Source organism: Lampris incognitus, chromosome 5, assembly GCF_029633865.1.
Source record: "Lampris incognitus isolate fLamInc1 chromosome 5, fLamInc1.hap2, whole genome shotgun sequence".
Taxonomy (NCBI): Eukaryota; Metazoa; Chordata; class Actinopteri; order Lampriformes; family Lampridae; genus Lampris; species Lampris incognitus.
In genome coordinates this window covers 28,519,851-28,546,750 of record NC_079215.1, presented here as the reverse complement: position 1 = coordinate 28,546,750, position 26,900 = coordinate 28,519,851, and the positions used below count along the sequence as shown (strand labels likewise).

The window sequence follows — 26,900 nt, the reverse complement described above, 5'->3', positions numbered from 1 at the left end:
GTTGCTCTCACTCTTTATTAACAGATGGAGGGTATGAGTAGAAACAGCTGTAGCACATAGATGGAGTGGTTTTTAGGTTTGACAGATGGAAACATGCTTCCTCTCTCCACTCAACTACCCGGAGGGCTCTACAGAACACACAAATTACAGCAGCCAAGCACCGGCACCAGCCCCTTTGCCTTACTGAAGCCCCCTTTACGTGGAGCAACTACCGACTCAGCTGACATCCCACTGCATCCCAAAACGAAGCAACCCGAAAGCTTATAATGGGGGAAATTAGCATCAGTGGCATCATCTTGCAGGAACAAGAAGAACCCTCTACAGCAGAATAACTCGACTATAGTGACTCACATAATAACTAACCAACAGCAGAAAGCAGAACACTAGTCCTGAATATACCGTGGAGGCCATTGAGTCCTTATACAGTTGTGACGCTATTATAAGAGAAAGACACTAAATGTTGTTAGAAATGCTGTCTACAAAAGACACTCGTACAACATTTGGCCTCGGATTCCCTTTCATTATTCTACCCAATCCACATTGCCTCTCACCCCCTCCCACCTTTTGCTCCCCAACTGTAGCCGACCAATTACCCCACTCTTCTGAGCCGTCCCGGTCGCTGCTCCACCTCTTCTGCCGATCCGGGGAGGGCTGCTGACTACCACATGCCTCCTCTGATACATGTGGAGTCGCCAGCCACTTCTTTTCCCCTGACAGTGAGGAGTTTCCCCAGGGGGACGTAGCGTGTGGGAGGATCACGCTATTCCCCCCAGTTCCCCCTCCCCCCTGAACAGGCACCCCGACTGACCAGAGGAGGCGCTATGTGCAGCGACCAGGCCCGCAGGCACGGCCAATTGTATCTGTAGAGATGCCCAACCAAGCCTCAGGTAACATGGGGATTCGAACCGGCAATCCCCATGTTGGTAGGCAATGGAATAGACTGCCACGCTACCCAGACGCCCTTTGCCTCTCATCTTAAATGTATTTTTTTACCATTTCATTTTCTCCATTTAAGGTTGTGGTTAATATCTTTCTTGTCCAAATGAGTAATTTGGAACTCACCCTGACTTTTTCTAATCTTCGCTGAATTTGCTTCAGTGTTTTATGACTTCACAGTACAAATAAAACACTTACCCAGCATTTAATACCTCGGTTATCATGACGCTCTGAAAGGCCCATAAATTTGCTGCAACTCTCACTAAAGTGAAAAATCAAGCTGAAAAAAATGTTCCATCTCATCATCAAATATGGAAATGGTGAGGACTGCATGTATGTTTTTTAATTTTTCATCTTTTAGCCACATACGCATGCTCTAATGACACTTTGGAAGTGGTATAAGTACCACTAATAACACACTGGCCTCAAGTGACAGCTTCCAACACCATGACCTACATAGATTCATCACCTACAGGGAAAATTGACTGAAATGTCATTTCATCTTACAGACCAAACCGCATTACCCAGAGTTCCCAGCAGCTTATTGATACTATCTGTTGTCCCTAATGATGAACCACTGACACGTAATGTCTTATATAGAGATTTTATGAGCACAGACACAAAAGCTTTTGAATAGGTTGAAGCTTCTCATGCCAACATGGGTGTGTCTGGCTTAAGAGAATAAAGACATGTCTCTGTGTATGATCTGCACCTGTTGATGGGTGTGGATGCAAATACATTTCAGTGTGTATGTGGTCTGTGTGCGTGTATATGTATCCGTGCGCATGGTGCCTGCGTGCAGGTTCATTTATGTGCGAGAAATATTCATATACAGAACATTACTTTGCATGTAGATCAGATTAAATTAGTTCTTGTTCTGTGCAGTGAGTGCTAGATCATGAGGCTTTATTTTCATGCTGGCGAAGAGCCAGTGGAGACAAAAAAACACTGGCTGATTGGCAATTTCCTGGAGCGCAAGGTGCATTTTTCCCCGGATGTGACCGCTTGGTAATTTCGTGGCTCAAAAGGGAACCCCATGTGCCAAGATGGGTGGCATGGCACAGCTGGGGGTGTATTACTGCAGATCTGCTGGCATAGTATAATTTTGGTTTTTGGCTTGAAATTGCGCTTATGCCTCCACTTGCTTATGCCTCCACTTGCTCAGATCATGTCTAAGCACAGATGCAGGTACATTGAGCTGTGTTTGTGCATTAGTCTAGGTGCAGGCACATGGGAACATCTATCAAAATGTGTTTTCAATGGATGTTAACCTACGCATATCACCCCACTGACATAAACCATTAAACCAATAATAACAACTAACTGAATGCAACATTCTTTATTGGTTCATCAGAAAAAAAATCCCTCAACATGTGGCTGTTGAATTTGATGTGAATCGATGAATTTTCACTCATCCTGATGCATGGAAAATTCAACCTAACTTGACAAAGTAAATGTCTGACATCTGGACAGCCTGACATCTGGCTGAGAATCCCATGGATCAAGGAACTCCTGTCGAAATGTTGTGGGATGGAAGTCTATTCTTCAATCAATCCCATGAGTGGACCAGGACAGGAGATTTTTTTTTCTTCTTTTTTTACTGACTCATGGGATCTGGACATGAAAATCCATTCCTTTGTCAGACTCTATAGACTAAACTATTGTGTGCATTGTCTCCAAATCTCTGTAGGCTTGTGCATTATGTGACAACACTGAAATCAATTTGTAAGACATGTCAGCCAGGTTATTTAATAAGGATATTCTTGCGTGCTGCTTCAAATGTATATTTTGTTTTGTCATGACCTATATAGATGGAGTATATAATTGGAAGATGGTGGCAGTACAGGGAAATAATTTACGGCCACTGAATATTATACTTCCAAGTTAATCGAGTAGTAATGCAGAGCCATTCTGATGCGATTCCCTCTTCATCTGTCATCAGAATCATATTTATTGGCCATAGGTTTGCAAAAACATGGGATTTGACTCCGGTTTCATGGCTCTCACAGTGTACTTAACATAGAATAACAACACTACAACACAACAATCTTCAGATATATACACAAGGATTGACTTATACAGGTGAAATAAGAGGTGATAAAGTGCAATGGTATAAAGAATATATCACAAATGCTGAAATAGATGTTAGTATGTTACTTTACATACATGCGTGAGGTAGATGGACATGACGGAGTGTACCAGTACAATGTACAGTACAGTATGTTCGAAATGGTTGGATTTATTTGACAGTGTTAAGAATTCATTTGAATGACAGCCCTCTCTGTCTGATTTCCGTACTTCTGATCCTGGATTCACTACATCAGATTCGTCTGTAGTGCAAATGCTGTCCACAGGACATTCCCATTCTCCTTCCCTTTCGTCACCTACTATCTCAGCACTCTCTTCCGTTGGAGCAGATGGATCTTCTAAAGATTCTGAACTGGCAACAACTTCTGGTACTTCCGTAGCAGGTGTAGTATGTGTATTGGACGCTGTGGGCATTGCAATTTGTTCCGGTTGTTCGCAGATTTCCTCAGGAGTGTCCATGATCAAGTCCTGTGGATAATTCTCATAATCGGACTCTGAGTCTGAAGAACATCGGTCTCCCAGGAGCAATTCAGCGGTGCAGTCATCTCTGTGTACCTTGGGAGTTTGATTCCTCTCTTTTACTTTTCTTTGCCTGAAGGCTCTTGGAGAAGGAGCAGGCTTGGAGTCAACCTCAGTACTCAGTCTGACTTCTTGTCCCAATGGCAGCATATGATTATGGTGCATGACCTTGACAGGTCCTGAACCATCCATAGGCTTAAGATGATAGACAGGAAGATCAGACATTTGACTCTCAACTACATAAGGACGTGCACTCCAGCAGTCAGCAAGCTTTTGTTTCCCTTTAAGGCCGAGGTTTCAAATTAGGACTCTATCCCCAGGGTTCAAGCAATGGTAACACACTTTCTGGTCATATTTGTCTTTGCTACCTTGGTTCATTTTTGCGGAAGTGGATAGTCCTGAATGGAGGGCAGGTCAGCACTGATCTTTTTCTCTGCATCATTAAAATGACAATACGCTGTGCCACAACACATTTAAACGGTTTGAGAAGAGTTGATTTGATCGACCAAGTTGAAGCTTGTCCCAACTCTACCTGCTTATAATGAATTCGTTCTAATTCAACCTCTTTATCAATTGCAATGCACTGATGACAGGCGCAGCTCGGCACATTGACAAAAGGGTCTCCAAATTACCAAACATATATTTGCCACGCTTATATGTGCCTGCACCTGCACCCAATTTCACTAAAATAGAGCCCCCTGTGTGTGTTTGTGTATTTGCTTTGTGTTTATGTGACTGACCTGCATCTATTATCCTTTGGGTTGCCTTGCAGCGAGGCCACGGCCCTGGCCAAGCCGAGTCGGGAGAAGGAGTGGTAGTGTGTGAGCTGTGTGTCTGACAGACTGGCCACACCATCTGCCTCGTCGTAAACATTCTCCCAGTAGGTATGAAGGCCCAGGGTCCCCTGGGGAAATGGTCCAAACAGGTAGGCATCCAGCTGATTCACTATCTCCTGGTTTACACTGGCTTCAAACTTCCTGGCGAAGAAGGTGGGCCGAGCTGTTTGCTACAGAGATAGATGATGGTGGGCAGTGAGGGAGGGAGATAGGGAAGGAGGGCGGTAACAGCAGGACAAAGAAGGGAGAAGAGAGATAAAAAGAAGTGAAAGAGAGACTAAGAAATAGTGCCTGTGTGATAGTGAATGAGAGAGAGAGAGAAAGAGAGAGAGAGAGAGAGAGAGAGAGAGAGAGAGAGAGAGAGCAAAAGACAGAAAATAGAAATGCCATACCATGATAAAATCAAGCTGGGTTATTTTTGGCACGGGCAATGTATCTTCTCATTGTAGATGTATAAATGAATATTAAATAAAACTTGGTCTCTTCTCTCTCTCTAATTTTTTTATTTTCTGGAAAGAGAAGGTTGTCAATTAATTAGTTTCAGCCCTTTATTTAGTGCACATCAGATTGCACTCTATTGTTAATGTGATTGTTGAACTTGATATAGAGCATCCCTGTGTCTGACTGTGCTCCACTCCTTCCTGTCTTCTACAGGAAACAATGGGACAAAAATAAGAGTTTTCTGAATTTGATACAAAATCATAATACATTGACTCTCAAAGACACTCTGGAAACTTCTCTGGAGTGGCAGGGTCTCTACATATCTATGTACCTATGGCAGGGTGGAGAAACATCTCTATGGAGAAGCAGCGGAGCTCTAAGAGAAATTGGGCATACAGTAATTGGTGGAGCAGAGAATCCTTTTTTCATCAAGAATAACATTGTGGGGACCAGAGAGCTAACAGCATATTCTACCAGCGACATTACCTGGTTAGCATTTTCAACAAAAGCTCATCAGCATTCACAAGTAGATGATGGTATGGCCAAGAGGGTAAGAAGACGGATTGATTCAAAGTAGAGCAATACTGTCCTCTTTATATCTTAGTGATCCATATCCATTTCTTCATCTGTTTCACCAGTTCTAAATCTTTTTTTTTGTCATACTGCCCAGCCACCTTAAAGCCCCCCTCTCATCCTCTCACTCCATCCCACGCTGATAGTTGTGTGCTTGACATTGCATCATGAAAACTGCCACCTCCACAACTTGGCGTGCACACAAAGATAGCTTTTCATTTCCAGACACCAAGGTGTTTACTGTTTAGTTACACCCGCGCTGAACATCTCAGTGCTACCTACTACAAAAAGAGGGGGCTAATCACCTTGCAGAGGACAGTGGGGCAGTGTTGGGGCAGTGGCCGGAGAAATTTGGCGTGGCCTCATATGATTCTGTGCAGTACATCGTATTAATCGCCCATCCTCAGGTACAGTTCATCACTTGAGAAATACTGGGGGTGGCAAAGATTGATCCCTTCATCAGTCCGTGGGACTTGATTTAACCACGAAGGCCAAGGTTTTTCTTTGTGGGTGAGTTACTCTCGGATCTTGTGTGCCCAGATATGTCATTGGTTTAGTGCTCGGAGAGCACAAGCTGGTCACAACCAGGCTTTTAGACAGACTTACCAAATACTGCTCCTGGGAGCATCATTTAAATGACTAACAGTGTTATTTAACAACTAAAAGGCACTAAAGGAAAGACAGCATAATGTCTCGTTCTTCACATATTACACCTCCCTCCATTACAGACTACACCCTACTCCTCCCCAGACCATCAGAGTCCATGAAAATTACAGTCCATTACATAGGAAACCAAACACTTAACTTAAGCAATTTTCTGGAAAATAAGGTCCATCCTTCAGCCGCTATGGCCCAAATGAACACTTATAGAGAACACACTGTGTGAGATATCCTTTTAATACCATAGTCTGCGGCTCCTGGCAAGACTGCTTTGTTCCCAGGATTGGACCTCACTGATACCAGGGTGCCAACCAGACCCTGCAGCGGTGCCAAGGACCTGCGGTAATGTGTTGGCACAGAAACGGCAGAGAATGTGGTGACACTCAAGGCTGTAAGAGCTTGTGAAGGCAAGACTGAGGTTGGTACCACGACTTTGAAATAAATGTGAAGGGAAGGAGAGAGAGACAAAAAGAGCGAGCGTGAGCACAAGAAGAATATGACTTAAAGCTGTATCCTGCCACCTTTGAGCATTTCAACTTTTAAGAGCATATTTTCACTTGGTAATTAAGCATTAGCCAACAGATTTGGAAACCTAGCCGTACCTCACTCCAAAGGCCAGGAGAACAAAACAATAGTTTTTATTTTTGTCTAGGGTTAGGCTAATGAAGTATTGCTTTTGCCTCTTTGCAGTTGTTGATAATGCAAGCTGGGAAATAAAGGTCACATGCTGCTGGTGACATGACAAACTCTGAGGGTAGAGAATATGACGTTGATTGTCCCTACATTCCTGTTAAGTTTTCGAGATACATAAGTTAAAAAAAATGCTTGGAAAGTGAAATATTCTAATAAATGTAACTGTGTATTCTCTGCATTTATGTCTATTTCTGGGGAAGTAATTCAGTATTATTGCTCATTATCTTAATAGTTTAATACAGAATTTTGTCGAAAAAAATGAATGAAAATGAGAATCTATTAGCTAATTTTTCTCACAAAATGAATTGTGACATATTAGGGAGTATTGTCTGAAAACTAGTTTTGTTTTTATTAATATACTTAACATATATATAATTCTTTATTCTTTTCTATTTTTGGGGGGATTTTTTCCCCCTTTTTCCCCCCAATTGTACCCGTCCAATTACCCCACTCTTTCGAGCCATCCTGGTCACTGCTCAACCCCCTCTGCCGATCCGGGGAGGGCTGCAGACTACCACATGCCTCCACCGATACATGTGGAGTCACCAGCTGCTTCTTTTCACCTGACAGTGAAGAGTTTCACCAGGTGGACGTAGCACATGGGAGGATCATGCTATTACCCCAGTTCCCCCTCCCCCCCCAAACAGGCACTCCGACCGACCAGAGGAGGCGCTAGTGCAGCAGCCAGGACACATACACACATCCGGCTTCCCACCTGCAGACACGGCCAATTGTGTCTGTAGGGATGCCCGACCAAGCCGGAGGTAACACGGGGCTTCGAACCGGGATCCCCGTGTTGGTAGGCAACGGAATAGACCACTATGCCACCCCGGACGCCCTAAATATACAATTCTTACCTGGAAGCGGTGGAAGTCTGCAGGCTTGAAGTCATTGGGGGAGCATCCACACCAGTCCACAATGTGTTTGTACTGGCATTTACAGCCCAGTTTACGGTTCCAGTTTGTGATACGCAGATTGTTGTCCACCATACTTTCACAGTAGGCACTGTTTTCCAGTACTGTGTGGAAGAATGACTAAAAGAGAGAAAAAATGACAGAGACAAAACTCAAGAATGCATCAGCCAGGTCCTGAGAGAAAATATGGTAGAAACAGAGACATAGAATAGCTAACATGGTCAGGAAGACATGCATTATTCCTTTACAACTAGCCATTGCGTTCTTATTTTTTCCAACTTTTCAAATTTGTTTTACTTATCTGTTCCTATAGTGCCTCTGATTAAACATTTTTTGCACCATTTCAATAAGTTCACATAGTATAATGCCACGCTTTCTTGGAAAGAATAGCACAGTATGGAATTCTTCATTATGTCTGGGTGACAGAACAAGCTAGTAGTGTGTGTGTGTGTGTGTGTGTGTGTGTGTGTGTGTGTGTGTGTGTGTGTGTGTGTGTGTTTCTACCTCTGCAGGCAGCAGTGTGTAGGCGTAGAAACGCTTCATGCTGGTGACCAGGTCATCCTTGGAGTTGATGACATACTCAACAAACATGCGGTTGAGTAGGAACCAGTCAGATCCCCCATCCACAGAAATGCCTTCTGGGATTTTACGGTCTCCCAGCCTCCACATGTGTGTGTCACACTCATAAAACAGGCGATCCAAACCCTGCTTGCGGATAAACCTAGTAACCACATATGCACATGCACACACATGCATATTAGCCCACACACACACACGCACACACACACACACACACATCCAATTTGCTGGGGTTACTCTCAGTCGTCTCCTCATTGAACATATCGGTAATTTCAGTAACCTATGTGTTTAAATGTGGGGCTGAATTCCACAATTTCTACAATTACCTTTGAAGATATAAGGGACATATCAAATGAATCTAAAAAAATAACAATAATGAGCAATGTAAATGTTAATATTGTGCATCATTATACAGAATGGCTCCAACTTTTAAATAACAAAACAGATCTATAGTTTGACGGCTGGGGTAAGTGACACTCTACAGCGTCTACATACATAATGGATGGTGTTACTCCTGTGAATATGTCAAGTGTAAAGCCAGTCGGCTGGAGTCAAGTTCATGTCGGCCAAGGCAGACAGTGGAATGTGTCCTGGGAGGTGACAGCTGAAGACTGGGACATGCTTCTGCATAGGTACATATCAATGTCCATTTGATGTGATGTATAGGAGGGGTTTCTGGGTAACCATGGCTGCTACATTTGCTTCTTCAAAATTTCAAAAGCATGTCCACTGCATCTGTTGGTGTTCATAATACCGATGCTGATTGGCTGAGCATGGAAGGATATTTGATAGTGAGACATCAACACAAAAACTGAACACCGGAGTGGGACACGGGAGTCATCATCACAAACAAACAGACACAAGACAGAATAAAACACGGAACAACAAAACACAGAACAAAACAACAATGGATATTTACCAGGGATTCATAAGGAGTATTTACAAGCGTTTTAATGCTCCCTGCGATCCTGCTTTGGATTGTATAGATGGATGGATGTGTTTTCAAGCTTAATTTTTGTTGCCGTTTGTTTTCTTTGTTTCCATTTCCAGAATTCTTTGGCCATTCTTGTGTAATTTGGTTTTATTAATGCAGCAGTGCCCGCTAGGACACATGTAAGTGTTACGTAAAGTATGTGGGCAAACCGATGGCAATGCAACGCATATGCACGAAAATGCACTGACAGCTCTCTCACACACACACACACACACACACACACACACACACACACACACACACACACACACACACATTTAGGCTTTCTTTCACCAATAAAGCAGCGGTGGCTAACCATGTGCCATGGAGAGCCATGTGTATGCAGGTTTTCATTCCAGCCGGAGTCCACACCAGGTGATTTCACTGATACATTCTTCCTCTTTGGTTGAAGGGTTGCTAATCAGTGAAATCCCAGTGAAATCACCTGGTGTGGAGTCCAGCTGGAATGAAAACCTGCATACACATGCACGGCACATGGTTAGCCACCCCTGCAATAAAGCAACATTGTGCAATTATGTAACTTGGGTTGTATAGTCAAGGAGTACAAGACCTCCTGCGAGCGATATTTTTTTTCCTAGAATGGCGAAGTCATGACCCACCCTACTCCGCCTCTGATTGGCTTAACCTGATATTCTTACCCTAACCCTAATCAAGCTTACTCCTCATGTGACCAACCAACGAAGGCAAGGAGTACTAGGCAATCAGAAGCAGAGTAGAATGGGGGGTCGTACCCGCTCAACCCAAGTTCTATAGTGCAAGAACAGGCGTTTGGGGCGTGGAGTGGGAATGACAGAGGCCCCATTCTTCCTCTTACAAGTCAGAGTATCATCAAAATGATTATGAAGCTGTTATTTTAAGGTAAAAAAAAGTTGCATAATGTTACTTTAATCAAAATCCCCTCTTCTTCTAATGCACACTCAAGCATTTCCAAATCTAATATAATAAGGGCCCTTGATTTCCAATTTATTTTAGCCATCAAAACATTCTCAAAGGTGACCGACATTATTATAATTGTTATCATTGGTATTCGATTCGTACATGACTGATCAGCCCTGTCTTTGCTCTCATTGTGGCAATGATTAAAGCTTGAAGGGAAAGTTATTTCCTGAATGCAGACTGATATCCTGCCATATCCTTTTTTATACGCAACTCACCAAAAGACACTTCAGCCATAGCTTCTGATTCACACACAACTCATACAACAAAAGGGCTGGTTTCATGCAGTGTGGGATGAGGATTGGTTTGTCACCTGAGTGTGAGAGGTTGCAGAGTTGTGGCAGAGCAGCGATGGCCTGGCGAGCGATGACCTCACCACATTACACCACCAAGAAGGTTAATTAATGAAGCCACAGATGGAAGCTAATTGGATTATGACCCAGTGACTGCGTTGTGCTGGCAGGAGTATGTTCTGTTCAAATCAGTGTGTGTGTGCATGTGTGTGTGTGCATGCACGCATGCATGTGTGTGTGTGCGCGTGTGTGTGCGCGCAAGTGTTGGAGTGTGTGTGAAAGTGAGAGTTAGAAACATGAATGGAGGGGATGAAAAGAAAAATTGTCTATGAATAAACGTGTTTGTGTGCATCACACCTGGCATTGTCCCTGCCATGGGACTTGATGAAGTTCATGTCCCTGTATTTTGACAGGAAGGCCACCAGCTGGTTATTGGTCCTGGAAAAAAAATCATGTCATTAGCATCACCTAATCACGAAGACGAAAAAGAGATTGACTTCTTTTTTTGGGGGGGCTTTTTTCCCCTCTTTTTCTCCCCAACTGTACTTGGCCAATTACCCCTCTTCCGAGCTGTCCTGGTCTCTGCTCCACCCCCCCTGCCAATCCGGGGAGGGCTGCAGACTACCACATGCCTTCTCTGATACATGTGGAGTCACCAGCCGCTTCTTTTCACCTGACAGTGAGGAGTTTCGCCAGGGGGACGTAGCGCATGGGAGGATCACGCTATTCCCCCCAGCACCCCCGACCCCACCCTAGTGCAGCGACCAGGACACATACCCACATCTGGTTTCCCACCTGCAGACACAGCCAATTGTGTCTGTAGGGACGCTCGACCAAGCTGGAGGTAACACGGGGATTCGAACAAGCGATCCCCGTGTTGGTAGGCAACGAAATAAGACTGTCACGCTCCCCGGATACCCAAGAGATTGACTTCTGACGAAGAAGTTAAGAGTTTGACATAAAAACATTTCATAATAAGTTCAGACTCAGCTTCAGAAAACTGCATTGCCTATCAAACGATATAAGTCACAAGGTAAAATAAAAAGCTAAGCGATCTAAGACAAAAAAACAAAACAAAGACACATAGCAAACAGGAAAACAAAGTTACGATATGTGCAACAAACATAAAAGCGCAGCGTTTAAACTCGTTTCTTATTCAAAATGATCTACCGCAGTGGAGTTGAAGGACTTTTTTTTTTTTACAGTTTCGCCATTAAAGGCATCGCTGTCTAAAACACCGATTGCTTACATAAAACAGTAAAAAGACAAAACAAATGCACAAAACACAAGGGACATGGACCTCGAGTCACACCGATCAGAGTAGCACCTTACACGCTGCCTCTTTTTTTCACTTGCAAACTTCTCAGTTTTCCGTGGCGCTCGCCCAATTTTCTCTCTTCAAGCTGCCGAGACTACTCGGCCTCCAACGAAAGCAATCCTAACCAATAACTTCATGAATTCATGCAGCTATTACACTGTAGCGCACTTGAGTCCCTCATGGACGGAGCGGAGCAGCTAAAGGCCTTTCTCTGCAGTCTGCTGCATGCCCGAGTCAATAGCTCTCACATCTCCTCTGTGCTGGAGCCTGTTCCTGCCTCTTCTGATGGCTCTGTTTGCCTTGCTAAAAGAGCAGCAAGGCCCTGGCTAAAGGCTAGAGGATCAGTGTGTGTGTGTGTTGTGTGTGTGTGCATGTACGTATGTGTGTGTATGTGCGGGGGGGCGCACACCACATATTAATGTCATTTTCTCTTGAAGAAGCAATTTCACAGCCTGGGGGCTTAACTTAGGAGGTCCATAGACATTAAGCCTGGCTGATACTAAGCGGTTATAGACACACACAATGTCTCTTTCAGTATATCTCCATTCAACCATCAGCCAAGAGACCAGCCAACTTCCCAAAACATAGAAATACGAATTAGATGCGATTACATTAACAAGATAAAATAAATGGGCATCCTAAATGTAGAAAATAGCTACATTAGGCGTGCGGGTAGCATGGCGGTCTATTCAGTTGCCTACAAACACGGGGATCGCCGGTTCGAATCCCCGTGATACTCCCGGCTTGGTCGGGCGTTCCTACAGACACAATTGGCCATGTCTGCGGGTGGGAAGCCAGTTGTGGGTATGTGTCCTGGTCGCTGCACTAGCGCCTCCTCTGGTCGGTCGGGGCGCCTGTTCGGGGGGAGGGGGAACTGGGGGGAATAGCTTGATCCTCCCACGCGCTACGTCCCCCTGGTGAAACTCCTCACTGTCAGGTGAAAAGAAGCGGCTGGTGACTCCACATGTATCGGAGGAGGCGTGTGGTAGTCTGCAGCCCTCCCCGGATCGGCAGAGGGGGTGTAGCAGTGACCGGGATGGTTTGGAGAGTGGGGTAATTCACTAGGTACAATCGCGGAGGAAAAAAAAAAGGGGGGGAATCCAAAAAAAAAAGCTTTCCGATACGTCATTATATATGAAGTCAAGTCAATTTTATTTGTATAGCCCAATATCACAAGTTACACATTTGCCTCAGTGGGCTTAACGGCAACACAACATCCTGTCCTTAGACCCTCTCATCAGATAAGGAACAACTCCGTAAAAAAAAAACCTTTAGCAGGGAGAAAAAATAGGAAGATACCTCAGGGGGAGCAACAGAGGAGGGATCTCCTCTATGAACTATTCCAGAAATATTTACGATTTTACAGTGATACCAGGGAAATTTCATTACTCTGTCTTTCTATTTAGGTCCTAAAATAATAATAATAATAATAACAAAGCTTGTGGGGCTCTTTCTGTCTTTTTCACATACGCTACGCACACACCTGCACTGCACACCAACGGGCAGGCGTTCAGCCGGGGGGAATTCAGGTCAAGCTCTAGATTTGCCACCTGAATGGTCACCCAGTCCACAGGGTCTAGTTTGTTTACTGTCGGCCCTGTGGTGGCTCTCTCTCTGTCACTCTGTCTACATGAAACACACACACAAATTAACCCAGACACACACACACACACACACAAACTCTTTCTCTCTGGTGTGCACACATGCACGTATGCACACACACACACACGTGCATGTGCACACACACATTTGCATGTGCGCTTTTCTAATTTTCAGCCCAACCTGCAAACTAAAAACCTGCTTCCTTAATTGCTGATTATACTTCATAATTGTTCTCTTGTTTAAATGTCATAGTCTTAATGTTGAATTCATATCCTGCCCTTTTTATTTGAAGACACTTGAATATGCCATGCAGACAGTAAGAGTTAAATCCCAGGGCTGACAGATTATGTATGCACATTGTTATGCCAAACGAACGAAAGATGGATCATTGTCATAAACTTATTATCTCTGTCCCGAGAACTTTCAAATTAACAAAAATGTTTTCTCATTTATTTTTGAAAAAACAAAAGTTATCAAATGAGGTGGCTCTTTTGTACGGGTTATAAAAACTTTATTTATACATGAGGGATAATGTCTGCTATCACTTACAGAGTAAAACCAAAGTAGCTCATAAAATGGCTTAATGGATGAAGATATATGCCTTGACAACACACACCGTAGATGATCTGGGACCAAATAATGTGTAAAGAAGGTGAAAAATTGTTGGCGATATGAGGCCTGTATGTAATCGCTGTCTCCAATGTACTCCAGGCAGCTGTCTATAAAAGCAGGCTTGGAGGAATAAATAAGTAAAGGCCTGAAGAAGGAGTGTATGAGAACTCGAGGAGAGAGCTCGTCGCTGACAAATTGGGCATGTACTTTATCCCATAGAGCTTCGGTGAAACGCGTGCACGCACACACACACACACACACACACACACATGCACACACGCACACACACAAACCACAACACATCTCCATCCTACCCCCTCTCTCCCGGACACAGCCCCTCCACTAGTGTGAGGGGCTCTAGGTTTGCCTTTGAGAGTCATCCATGCGGCAGACCAGACATTATCAGGGAATTAGAGGGGAAATAATGCCTGTCTCCAGCCCCACTGATAACAACAGCTATAGGCAGGGCAGGGTAGGGGAGCCCCCTGCATTCCTGGCTCCACCACTGGAGCCGGGTCACAGAGAAAAGAAGTCTCCATTTTGACCAGGGTCTGTTGTGAAAAGCTTTAGGAATTCGATGCCGAATTAAGGAGAAAGTAGTGTAGCTGCAAAGGAGATACTGTCGGACAAGCGGGTTCAAGGCTTAGTCGGAGGATAAGGTTATAACTTATCGATTTTTTTTTAATCAAAGATGCAAGTGAAGCATAATAAACTAGGTTGCAGGGTTATTGCAGTTGATCAATATTTTGAATGTTTGAGGTTTATGCCAATGTTATACCCACTGCTCATGCAGTACATGGGTAGGTTTCATTTTCACAGCCATCCATCCTGTTCTTCATACTCGACATGCAGGTCCATCTTGCCATCTACAGTTTAATGCAGTTTAATGGGGGATAAATCCACAATCCCAATTCAGCGCAAACAAAAAAAGGAAAAAGCACTTCATGGTTCAGCCAAAGCTAACATGATGGTACAGCGGTCTATCACAGTAACGAATGTGAGAGATTGTTTTAGAAAATTACAGTCATTTCTATTGCTGTGCCGTGATGGAGTGACTCCTGCTGGTAATCGCTTGTAGGCTGTGTTGCAGCAAGTAGCATGGTAGGAAATGTCCGGAAATGAACATAAGAAAAATGACAGCAAATTTTTATGACCACTTGAAATCACTATGATAAACTGCTGAAGCATCACGTTAGCTTTGGCTGAGCTGTGGAGTGCTTTTTTTGCACTGAATAAGGATTGTGGATTCGTCCACCACTAACTGCATTGAAGCATAGATGGCAAGCTGGAGCCTCATGATCAGTGTGAAGAAAGGCATGGATGACTGTGAAAATAAACCTACCCATCTACTACATGAGTAGTGAGTATTCGACTGGAATAGCCTTCGGACATTTTACATTATATTATTCCTTCTGTAGTTGTCCCCAGAATTATTCTTTTTTCTGGATTTCCCCCCCATTTTTTCCCCAACTGCATCCAGCCAATCACCCCACTCTTCTGAGCTATTTCAGTCACTGCTCCACCCCTTCTGCCGATCTGGGGAGGGCTGCAGACTACCACATGCTTCCTCCGATACATGTGGAGCCGCCAGCTGCTTCTTTTCACCTGACAGTGAGGAGTTTCGCCAGGAGGATGTAGCGTGTGGAAGAATCATGCTATCCCCCCCCCCCCCGAACAGGTGCCCTGACTGACCAGAGGAGGCACTAGTGCAGCAACCAGGACACATAACTTCATCTGGCTTCCCACCTGCAGACACAGCCAATTGTGTCTGTAGGGACACCCGACCAAGCCAGAGGTAACATGGGGATTCGAACCGGTGACCCCCGTGTTGGTAGGCAATGGAATAGACCGCTATGCTACCCGGACACCGCCCCTGAATCATTTTAGATTAAATAAGATTAGAGGAAAGTTTGACTGTGTGACAGAAGCAAATCGTGACAGGAACGTGTGCTGCAGTAAGTATCTATGTGAACTCAGCATCCAGATTCTACAAAGGTTGTTTTTTTTTTGTTGGCGGATCCACGGAAAGGTCACAGCCAAACCTCAGCCACAGATACGCTCCTGTAGAGTTTGAGAATAATTTATTGTTTTGCTGAAGGACATGTTAGCAGGTGCTGTCATATGAGCGTGAACCTGGGCTCTCCACTTGACGGGCCCTCTCCCTCCACTCGGCTTATGCGTGTAGTTTGAAGGTCCAACTCAGTAACTGTAGGATGCAGCGCATCAACCTGGTCAAATGTGAGCCAAGGCTACAAATGCACTTTCTTGTCAAACATCCAGGTACAGGATTTACATATTTCCATACTACGCTAAACAAACACATGCAAGTTGCCCACTAGTTCCCCTCAGCGGCTGCTTATTCTCACTCCCTTGCTTCCTCCCTGTCGTTTCTGCCTCTCAGCTCCCTCCTTCGCTCCATCAATCGTTTCGTTTCCCAACAGATGGGGCTTTAAAAACTCGACCGTCAGCCCTTTTCTCAGCAACATTACCCAGATGCAAATGAGGAGGTAAAAGATGAGAAAGGGAGCAGCCTTTCAGAACACCCGCACGCACACACTCGCTACACACACACACACACACACACAAACACTTTTAATCATACACTGGCAGACAGTGGGAAAAAGGAGGCAGAGTGAGAGACAAAGACAGGGGGATAAATATGTACACATGTACGAAGGCAGAAAGACTGAACTATGCAGACAGCAAAACATAAACTCAGACATGCACACAATGGGGCAAACACACAAGGAAAATACAGTCACACACATAGAGACGTAGACACGCACGCGCGCGCGCCCACGCACACACAAAGTGTTACGCAGCATCAACATTAAAGTGAATACAACCCTTAACTTATTCTATATAAACAACCATGGATGGGTTTTGAAAAGCCCACAGTCCCCTTCCATATTGCCTCCAGCTGTAGAGACACCGCATCCAGTCTCCTGTATCTCCAGTGGGCATTGCAGCACATGCGAAAGCGACTACTGGACATCTGGCAGCACACCAGAGATAACTCTTGTCTTAGTAGGAGCATTTTAATTGGTCTCAGTAGAGATTAAGGTCATAACGGTTCACTATACTCATGGCTTGGTTCATCCCTCAGTTTCTGAAACACGGTTGTTTCTTTCGTTGAAAAAACAAAAAGGTGGAGAAAAAAGGCCATTTTAACAAAACTTGATTAAATTCGTCCCTAAAGATTTTCAACTTTCATCACAAATAATGAGTAGAGAAGACACGATGAGATAGATTTGGGACTTTCCTTCAGTTTTCATCATACGATTACTTAATAAACTTGCAAAACGGCTGGAGACGACCTGGCGAGACTCCCTATTAATGTTAGGAAATGTCTGCATAAAAATTCTCCATCATATTGCTTGTTAAAACATAGGCATAGTTTTACTGTGTTTTTCTCCATTAATTTATTTTTCATTTATTTGTTGTAGAAGTTGACAAGGTGGACGGTGGACTGTGACATTGCGTGGGCTACAGTGAACACAACGGATTACAGCGCTGACTTTGTTTGCATTAGTTTACTATCTGCCACTATTGTCTACACAGACCCAATTTACTTGCTTACGGCTAACTGCTAGATTGGCAAGTAGGAATATTCACGCTAATGTGTTGTGCAATGATATGTGAAAAAAAATTAGGCTCATGTCTGGGTAGCATGGCAGTTTATTCCGTTGCCTACGAACACGGGGATCGCCGGTTCGAATCTCCGTGTTACCTCTGGCTTGGTCGGGCATCCCTACAGACACAATTGGCTGTGTCTGCAGGTGGGAAGCTGGATGTGGGTATGTTCCCTGATCGCTGCACTAGCGCCTCCTCTGGTCAGTCGGGGCGCCTGTTCTGGGGGGAGGGGGAACTGGGGGGGATAGCGTGATCCTCCCATGCACTATGTCCCCCTGGTGAAACTCCTCACTGTCAGGTGAAAAGAAGTGGCTGGTCACATGTATCAGAGGAGACGTGGTAGTCTGCAGCCCTCCCCGGATCGGCAGAGGGGGTGGAGCAGTGACCGGAATGTGGGGTAATTGGCCAAGTACAATTGGGGAGAAAAAAGGGGGGGGGGGAATCGAAAAAAAATAATGAGGCCCATACCAAACCGGCTTCAGTGCTAATTCATGAAACGTCACACTCTCGTAGAGACATTTTAAAAACCTAGCAAATGTCCCAGAGGGACAACAAACATAAAACTACATATCACAGCTTCTCAAGTAGGCCATTTCATGACTTCAAGTACATTTATGCCTGGACTTAAAAGTCATTTAGTTACAGTCCTCGTCTTCTCCTTTCTTAGAAGGGAGGGGTTGCAGCGGAGGGATGCCTCTTGGACAGTATAGACCACAGCTGACTGGTGAAGTCAATAGGCATTGATCCAGGGCAATTAAGTTGTAATCAGTTCACCATATAACCTATTCAATGGAGTGCAAGGCGAGGAAACAAGGATGTGAGAGAGAACATGTAAATGAGCTGTGCTGGAAGAACGGCAGAGGTCCTACTTCATTGATCTGCTTGATTTGGAGCGACTGTTTAAAGCGAACAGTCAACCACAAGGGGCAACTCTATAGTGTATTGGATTTCCGCCTTATTGGCTAAAGAGACGGTCAAGTGTTTATCCACATGTAAAAGCGTACTTAAATGCAAAACAGGTTTCCTCCTTTTCAGAGGTAAACACATATTTTAGCCTCCCGCCCACCAAAACCCCTGTTCTTCATAATATAGGATTGATCTCAAAATTATTCCATGTCACATGATAGCCTAACCTGAAGAGCCCCTCCATTATCTTTGACTAGGCCACTGTGGCTGTGAGTTCCTCCTTATCGGTTACCTGATGGGGTAGTCAGCAGCACTGAGGTTGATGAAGAAGTCCCAGCTCCAGTCTCTCATGGCCAGCAGGTCAGACATGCTACGCAGGTACATGGTTAGCAGGCTGGCACCGCCCCAGATGGTAGCCATGCGCCACGGGGTGACTCTCACGTTGACATACTGGGCAGCCAGGGTCTGAATCTGCCTGTGAAGGTAATTGGAGCGCTGGGAAGGGAGGATAAGCGATCAGATAAAATATTAGGTTTCACTTAAATAACCTAATGACTTCAATTTCTTTACTGAAACAGATCAGTGAAAGTCAATAGATGAAACAGATCAGATTTCAAGAGCTCAGTTGGTTTTACAAAAGGGAGGTGTTGGGAGTACTGTATTGATCGTGTCTTTGAAGCACATCAAATATTTGGCTACCTGGTCGACATGAATGTAGTAGTAGTGGGAGGTGTGGTAGATGGCTTTGAAGAGGCGTTGAAACTGGCGTGAGGCTCTTCCATGGACCACCAAGACAAAGGCTATCCTGACTGGGTTTGATGGAACGCTCTCTGCCGAGTCCTCCTCCCACTGGACATTCCCATTGGCTTTACCTGGATAGGTATGGGGATATGTGGGTCTCTGCTCAGTAATTCATTCAAGTAATAAGACCAATTGTATGTACTCTACTGAATTCTTGTGAACGTTGTATGCACTTTTCAATAGCATTGTGAGAAACACTGACGATTGCCTTTAAATTGAAAGTGCCACAAATTCAAATACATGATGGTATGTCACAAAATCAACCCTTGCAGAATTACATGTGAATGCATAAAGGAATAACACATCTGGCAAACACTGTGCCTCAAAACAACACTGACAACAACAGGCAGTGGTATTCGTCCGAGTTAACTTTCCTTTCCTCTTGGTGTTTGTTGTTGTATCACAGTGAGACATTCTCTGCAAGCCAAATTCCTTGGGGGTATATGCATGGAGGGTAAGCCTTGCAACTATGGCATTACAGAAAAAAAAAATCAAAACTAAAAAAAAAATCAGACAGCCACTGCAGCCCGGGCATGGCACAGAACCACAAAGCCATGAGTCACTCATTCATTTATTATGAGATTGAATTGGACCCATTACAGTTCTAACCAGACACACAATGTAAATACGATCCTCGTTCAGGAAGGAATCCTATAAGCTATTCTTATGGGGAATGGAGGTGGAGCAGTTTGACAATGTGCCATCATTCCTCTCAAGTGAAACTCCCATAAGATTCCTTGGATTTCACACCAATGACAACAACAAGCATGTAGGTGAATACAGTCCCAGTTTTGGTCTGCCAAGCCGCTATCAAATTAAACAATTCCCATCATCTCTGGAGGGCCATTGGAAACCTCAACGAAATCCATTGTTTGGTTTTATACCACATTGAACCCTGCTTAAAACAAACAGTTGCTAAAAAAAAACATCTGACCAAAAACCTCTCCCTGGGGCGGCCCTGTATTGTGAGGTCCACCGCCAAAGATGGCAGTTCTATAAACGGTTTGGCAAACAGATCTCTTTTTTTCTTCCCAGATCAAGTTATTGCAGGAGATACATATCAGCTTTGGGACGGGCCTATTTGTTGACAGGACAGGCCTTAAGGAGATAATGACTGTAATTTGGAACTTTGGCCCCTGAGGGAGCAGAAATGGACGGCCATTGTCTCTTGTGCTTTAAAGGAAGGGAAGCTGGGGGGAAATTGATGGCTGTTTATTCCCCTGAGGTTATGATTCCCCTGGGCTGATATGGCCACAAATACCCCTCCCGGCTCCTCTCCGTGTCTGGCCCTGAGGTCCTGTGATTACTGATATTTGAGGGCAGGAGTCAGACATATCTCTGTTTAAGAGCTGAAACAAAGGGGCAGGGGGGGGCAAAGGCCCCACCACACTTCCTGTCAATCATTCAAATTTAAGTGCAGTAATCCAACATGACCCTCATCATGGCAGTGACCACATGAGTAAGAGTAATAACACGCTCTCATGACTCCAATTGGCCATGCCCTCTGTCAGTCACTCATTCTTAATTCTTTGGACATAAAGAATTGGTACGACAGACTACCAACTTTCTCTTTTTGTCTCTCTTTCTGTGTGTGTGTGTGTGTGTCTCAGAGACAGCGAGAGAGAGGGAGAGAGAGCGAAAGAGAGAGGGAGAGAGAGAGAGAGAGAGAGAGAGAGAGAGAGAGAGAGAGAGAGCATGGGAATCTGTTACAGGCCATATCAGATTGAACAGTAATTGGTGGCCAGCTAAGAAGGTTCACTGGTTTGCTTCTGCACATGGATAATTGGCCAGTTGGTTCAGAAAGCACTTTGAGAGTGTGCTATACTAGCTAGCTGAACTAATGAGCATTGCTGAGTGTGTGTGTGTTTGCACACACATGTACCTGTGTGTGTCTGTGTGTACATATGGGAATCTTTGAGCTTTACTGTCAGTTCTGGCAGGTAAGTGCATTTATCTGCAGCGTAGTCTTTGCATACATCTATTGTCCTTTTCAGACTAATGTAGACGTTTTAGGACAGACAATATCTGCCGGATAAAAAGAAGCCCTCATTTTGAAGCGAGCCCTTCATCATCCTTCCTACTCTTATCAATCTTTTAAATTGCCTCTTCCTCATCCAGTATCAACCTGTTCTCTCTTCATCATTTTGAGTAACTTTGGGTGTTTATACACTCGCCGTCACTAATAGTGGAGGCTCGTACAAGAGGGGAGCTCTAAGAAAGTACATATGGCCCTACCTTATGATGAAGAAATATGTATTTCAAAACAAATGTGCTTATATAACTAATTTGCACATATAGGCTCATAAAATTCAAAAAACAAGGGTTTCGAAGCACATGTATTTGGAAAGTTTTGTTAATTTAGCTCTACAAGTGAATTACATTGCTACTTTTTAGGGACAGTTTTTGATATTTCAGTGAAATAGATTTATTTTGCCTTTGACCACTTAACCCGAAATTGCATCCTATGGTTCAAATGATCGTCAAAGCCCCAGTCGTGTTTTCTTGATAGCACGGTCACTTGGACTGAACAGATTTTATTTCATTCTACTATAATATACTGTGTCATGGGATCGAGAGAACAGTGTGTGCCCTCATTAGCAAAGCCATACAAATATTAGCCAAGTTAGCATTTGGTAACAAGGGAGAACATGTTCCAATATTCAATTAGGCAAGCACCGGAGCGAACACAAATGCTAATCTAGTCAAGGACACAAGGACAGAATACCGATCAAATCAAATTGGACCGTTTTCTGCTAACAAGGTTAAGCCTCAAACTCAGAACAGAGAGCTATTGCATTGGAAAGACAGGGTGGATCTGATGAGAGGGGGAGAGACAGAGAGAGAGAGAGAGAGACAGAGAGAGAGAGAGACAGAGAGAAAACAAGGGCATGGTATCACAAATGCAAAGCCGAACCGCTGTGACTGTGTTGTGAATATAACGATACGGGAGCATCGTGTTGAACTCTAATTGGAAGGAGGCCCAGTATACTGATTGCGGATTTTCAGCCGAGTGTCTAACGTTACATGTTATCTACATAAAACCCCTGATTGGATGTTTTAGCTCTGCTGAACCGGCTCAGCGGAGCCAAAGTTAACTCTTCTGAATCATGTCGAAACCGGCAGCCCTGAAAAGCAAGCTGACGCACCAGAAACACTTGAAAACTTTTATCGGGAGAGATTCGCGTGAGCACATTAAAAGTAATAGAGCGCGTCTTCCTCGAATCTCCGTCGATGGTTATCCTGTTAAATCCTACCTGAGTGAGGCCGCATTGGCAATACCAAGCGATAGATGTGAGGTGGTAGCGGTGGGGCGGGGGATGCAGGAAAAAAAATATTTTGCCAGTTTTCCTAGCAATGAGGATTATAATGTTAATCAGAAAATAAAAAACGTGAAATCTTGAAGATCTTGCTGCGGCGGCATATATATATTTTTAGATGCGCGCACCCGCAAACATTTTTTTTCGAGCGAGGTAGAAGACAGGTTCACGAGGTACTTCGTGTCTAAAAAGAGAGCTGAGACAGAGACGAGAGACGGACGGAGAGATAGACAAGCAGACAGAGACAGAGATGGAGACAGAGAGATAAGATATTGGCAGGCGGCAGGCAGGCAAAGTAAAATGTTATTTAATTTAGCTGTCATGTTGTTACAGCCCAGCCACCAGGGGGAAAGCCCTTTTCAATTTCTTTGTCTCTTTTGATCAAACTGTCAATTTGAGTGGGGTGGTGAGTCGCCCTGTGAGATGAAAGAGGCTTAGTCATGGACAAATGATACTTCTGCTCTTGGGGAAGAGAATATATTAAAGTTGCTAAGTCACTTTGGCTCCTTGAGTTTTCATAAACAGACTGTGTGCTGCGGAGGTATATCTGCCTCGAACAGGCCAGATGTCTCCCAAGTATAACAGCTTTCTCCTCTCCTCCTCTCCATATGTGGTCCACTCTCGTGTGTGTGTGTGTGTGTTCATACTGTAGAGTTGATTCTACGTGCCGTTCCACTAAACATGGTTGCTGATGTCCATCGGTGGTAGCAACTTAACAGATTTTGTTTACAAAATCACCTGCCAGGACAGTAGATGTCTCTGTGTGCATGCGTTTGTGGTTTGCGTGACTCTTATTTAGTTTGTGGGCATACGCATGTTTATGTGTGCTATGTGGTTTTTTTTTGGGGGGGGGGATTCCCGCCCCCCCTTTCCTCCCCAATTGTACTTTGCCAATTACCCCACTCTTCTGAGCCGTCCCGGCCGTTGCTCCACCCCTCTCTGCTGAGCCAAGGAGGGCTGCAGACTACCACATGCCTCCTCCGATACGTGTGGAGTCGCCAGCCGCTTCTTTTCACCTGACAGTGTGGAGTTTCACCAGGGGGACGTAGTGTGTGGGAGGATCATGCTATTCCCCCTGGTTCCCCCTCCTGAACAGGTGCCCCAACTGACCAGAGGAGGCGCTAGTGCAGCAACCAGGACACATAACCACATCTGGCTTCCCACCTGCAGACACGGCCAATTGAGTCTGAAGGGACGCCCGACCAAGTCAGAGGCAACACGGGGATTTGAACCAGGATCCCCATGTTGGTAGGCAATGGAATAGACCGCTACGCTACCTGGTTGCCCTGTGCTTTGTGTGTGTGTGTGTGTGTGTGTGTGTGTGTGTGTGTGTGTGTGTGTGTGTGTGTGTGTGTGTGTGTGTGTGTTCGGGGGGGGTACAGTATTTGTGTGTGTACATGTGTAGTAAAAAATATGGTTTCACTACACATGGAGTAGTTGAAAAGAACAGAGAAGGGACAAGGGACAAACTCTGTGCAAAAGCCAACCTGCCATGACAAGATAAAACTTTTGAAACCCATTTGGTGCAACTACAAGAAGCATCCCACCACCTTTCTCAAACACTGTTACATATCGAACCAGTTAGGGGAAAAGCCCTTTTTAGCTTGGCCTTGACAAGAGAGTGCCAATTGCAGAAAACAGGAAATGTCATTATGTGTACGTATGCCTGACAGGTCCAACTGGACTCTTTAGTCACTGCTTTGTATATATCTAATTACATTTTACAAATGGAAAAGAAAACTAGTGTATATCAGGAGAGAACACTGACAAGCTGTATAGTGTTGGGAGAAAGCTGGAAACGAAACTTCAGGTTGATTATGACTAGACTACACGTCTCTCGACTTTAAATTGATTTTTTTTCAAGGTCCTATATGATCAATGCTAAATGTCATATCAGCAGAAAAGTCAGCGGGGCTTTTAAAGTGTGCACTCCCATTACACCTCTCACACTATTCACCCATTTGCATCCACCCATTCTGCCACGTCACTTACTATTTGATGGAGCTGCTCATCCAAACAAAATGAATACATACAAAAGCAGAAATTAAGCTCTTAATCTTATTCATTTTAATGCCATACTCACCCTGTTAAGCTGCACAGGACAATATCTCTAGCTGGGGACTATCGCTATTCTGAGCGTGTTTTAATGTTGACAGTCGAAATCCTACAGCCAAAAAATTCCAAATGTGCGATGATAATCCCTTCAAGTGTTATGAAATATGGGTTAGAGTATGACTTCACACGATATAGGGTTTAGAGTATGACTTCATATTAGAAAATTAGATGAATGTGTAGGGCTTTACTCAGTGACCCAAGGTTGGGCATCCCGGCGCTGATAGATATTGATCCATTACGTGTTGAAAATTCTGAAAGGAGTTTTAAGTGACCTCACTGACTCTTTAGACACAGAATTGATTTGTACAGAGTAACATAAAAAAAAACTGCTTAATTAGAACAATTGACTCACCCTCCAGGCGGCAGTAGCGAGTGACCCTCTCAGGCATCAACTGGCCTCCGTTGTGTCTGCAGTACACCTCGGCTATCTGTTGCCGGCACTCCTTGCTCTTGGCTCTGGACAGAGCGGAAATGGCTTCCTTCCCGCTGATCTCGCACTTGGGTGGCTGCTCGTAGGTCACTTCCAGAGGCGCTGCGGTCGTTTGCCTCTTATGTGGATGCTGGTGTCTATGCAACGACTGCCCCTGTTGACCCAGCGAGGCGCGGTAATGCTGCTGTGGCCCTGCTGCAGTCTCCTGGTGGGCACCTGGGTAGGTGGTGTTGTCACCGACCACCAGCGGCCGATGGCCTATGGGAAGCACCTCGTTGGAGCTGCGGCCCAGACTAGGCGAGCTCTCTCTCCAGGCTTGCTGCTGGGCAAGGGCCCTCTCTTGCAGATGCTCCTTTTGCTGCTTACTGCTAGCGCCTCCTACAGACTGGCGGTGGGGCTGTGAGCGTGCGCCGAAGTTGCTATTGTCTATGTTCTCAAAATCTTTGGGTACTGAGTTCTCGTTGTTGCTGTCCACTCTCATTTTCTCTTTAGGCCGGTGGGAGTAATATCCATCCTGCAGAGACCGACAGGAATAGTGGGAAAGCACAGAAGAGTAGGGCATTGGGGAAAGGATAGAAAAAAATGGGGGGGGGGGGCAAACAAAAAAAAACAAGATCAGAGCTGAGTGAGTGAGGTGCATATCAAATGTTGGATTAACAATCGATGCGGCACGTATGCGTGGGCAATGCTGCGTGAAACCATGAGGCATGAAATGAACTAGCAAGGTATTGAGTGTGGGGACAACAGAGTGTAACCTGACTGGGGCCGGTGCAGGACTGAGGGCCCTGCTGCAACGCGCCATCATCAGATTAGCTCCGGTTTCAATTAACTTCACCCTCAAATGGACCCAGCTCTCCGTAAACAGATTACCAAAGGGGATAAAGGGCCCAAATATGACTGTGAGGGTTGTTTGTGTGTGTGCGTGTGTGTGTCTGTGTGTGTGTGTGTGTGTGTGTGTGTGTGTGTGTGTGTGTGTGTGTGTGTGTGAAAGAGAGCGAGAGAGAGAGAGAGAGAGAGAGAGAGAGAGGGAGAGATGGAGAGAGAAAGAGGAGGGTTTAGCGTGTGTGTGTGTGTGTGTGTGTGTGTGTGTGTGTGTGTGTGTGTGTGTGTGTGTGTGTGTGTGTGTGTGTGCATGCCTGTGTGATTTTTTTCCCCCCATTCTTATTCCCCTGAAGTCACGCAAGGATGTGATGGAATTACCCTGGTGTGGCATGTGACTGGAGGGGGCGGTTTTGTCATTGCTGTTGTACATCTGTGCTTGTGAGATTGTGTGTGTGTGTGTGTGTGTGTGTGTGTGTGTGTGTATGTGTTGTGTTGTGTTGTGTTACATTATGTGTATACATATGTGAATGTGTGTGTGTGTTGTGTTGTACATGTGTGTGTGTGCGTGTGTGTGCACGTGTGCGTGTATGTACGATACATATATGTGTGTGTCTGAACATCTGAATTTAAAATCTGCTCTCTTTCTTCCAGAACAGATTGTGGGCAAAGGATGGATGGGTGGAGCACAGAACGAGAGAAAGGATAATGAGCAAAAGAGGAGCACACATTGGAGGAAAGAACTGACACAAGGCAGGAGTTCTGTCTACTCCTTACAAGTGTCGGCTTGCTCCAACAAAATGTGGCCGAGCAGATCAACCTGCAAAAGGAGAGAGAGAGCGTTGTACAGCGGCCACACTTCTGCTGTGACCCCCACTAGAGACA

The 26,900-nt window shown here is 44.8% G+C and overlaps 1 protein-coding gene across 1 annotated transcript in view; it reads right to left on the bottom strand.

The window, feature by feature from the left end:
• xylt1 (xylosyltransferase I) overlaps window positions 1–26,900 on the bottom strand; it is a 115,246-nt gene that overhangs the window by 17,941 nt on the left and 70,405 nt on the right. Inside the window, exons 2-8 of the mRNA XM_056280841.1 lie at window positions 25,119–25,710; window positions 19,233–19,405; window positions 18,826–19,028; window positions 10,820–10,900; window positions 8,165–8,381; window positions 7,604–7,780; window positions 4,284–4,549 (exon numbers count right to left, since the gene is read on the bottom strand). Coding sequence (XP_056136816.1) covers window positions 4,284–4,549; window positions 7,604–7,780; window positions 8,165–8,381; window positions 10,820–10,900; window positions 18,826–19,028; window positions 19,233–19,405; window positions 25,119–25,710 — 1,709 coding nt within the window. The remainder of the gene's footprint in view (window positions 1–4,283; window positions 4,550–7,603; window positions 7,781–8,164; window positions 8,382–10,819; window positions 10,901–18,825; window positions 19,029–19,232; window positions 19,406–25,118; window positions 25,711–26,900) is intronic.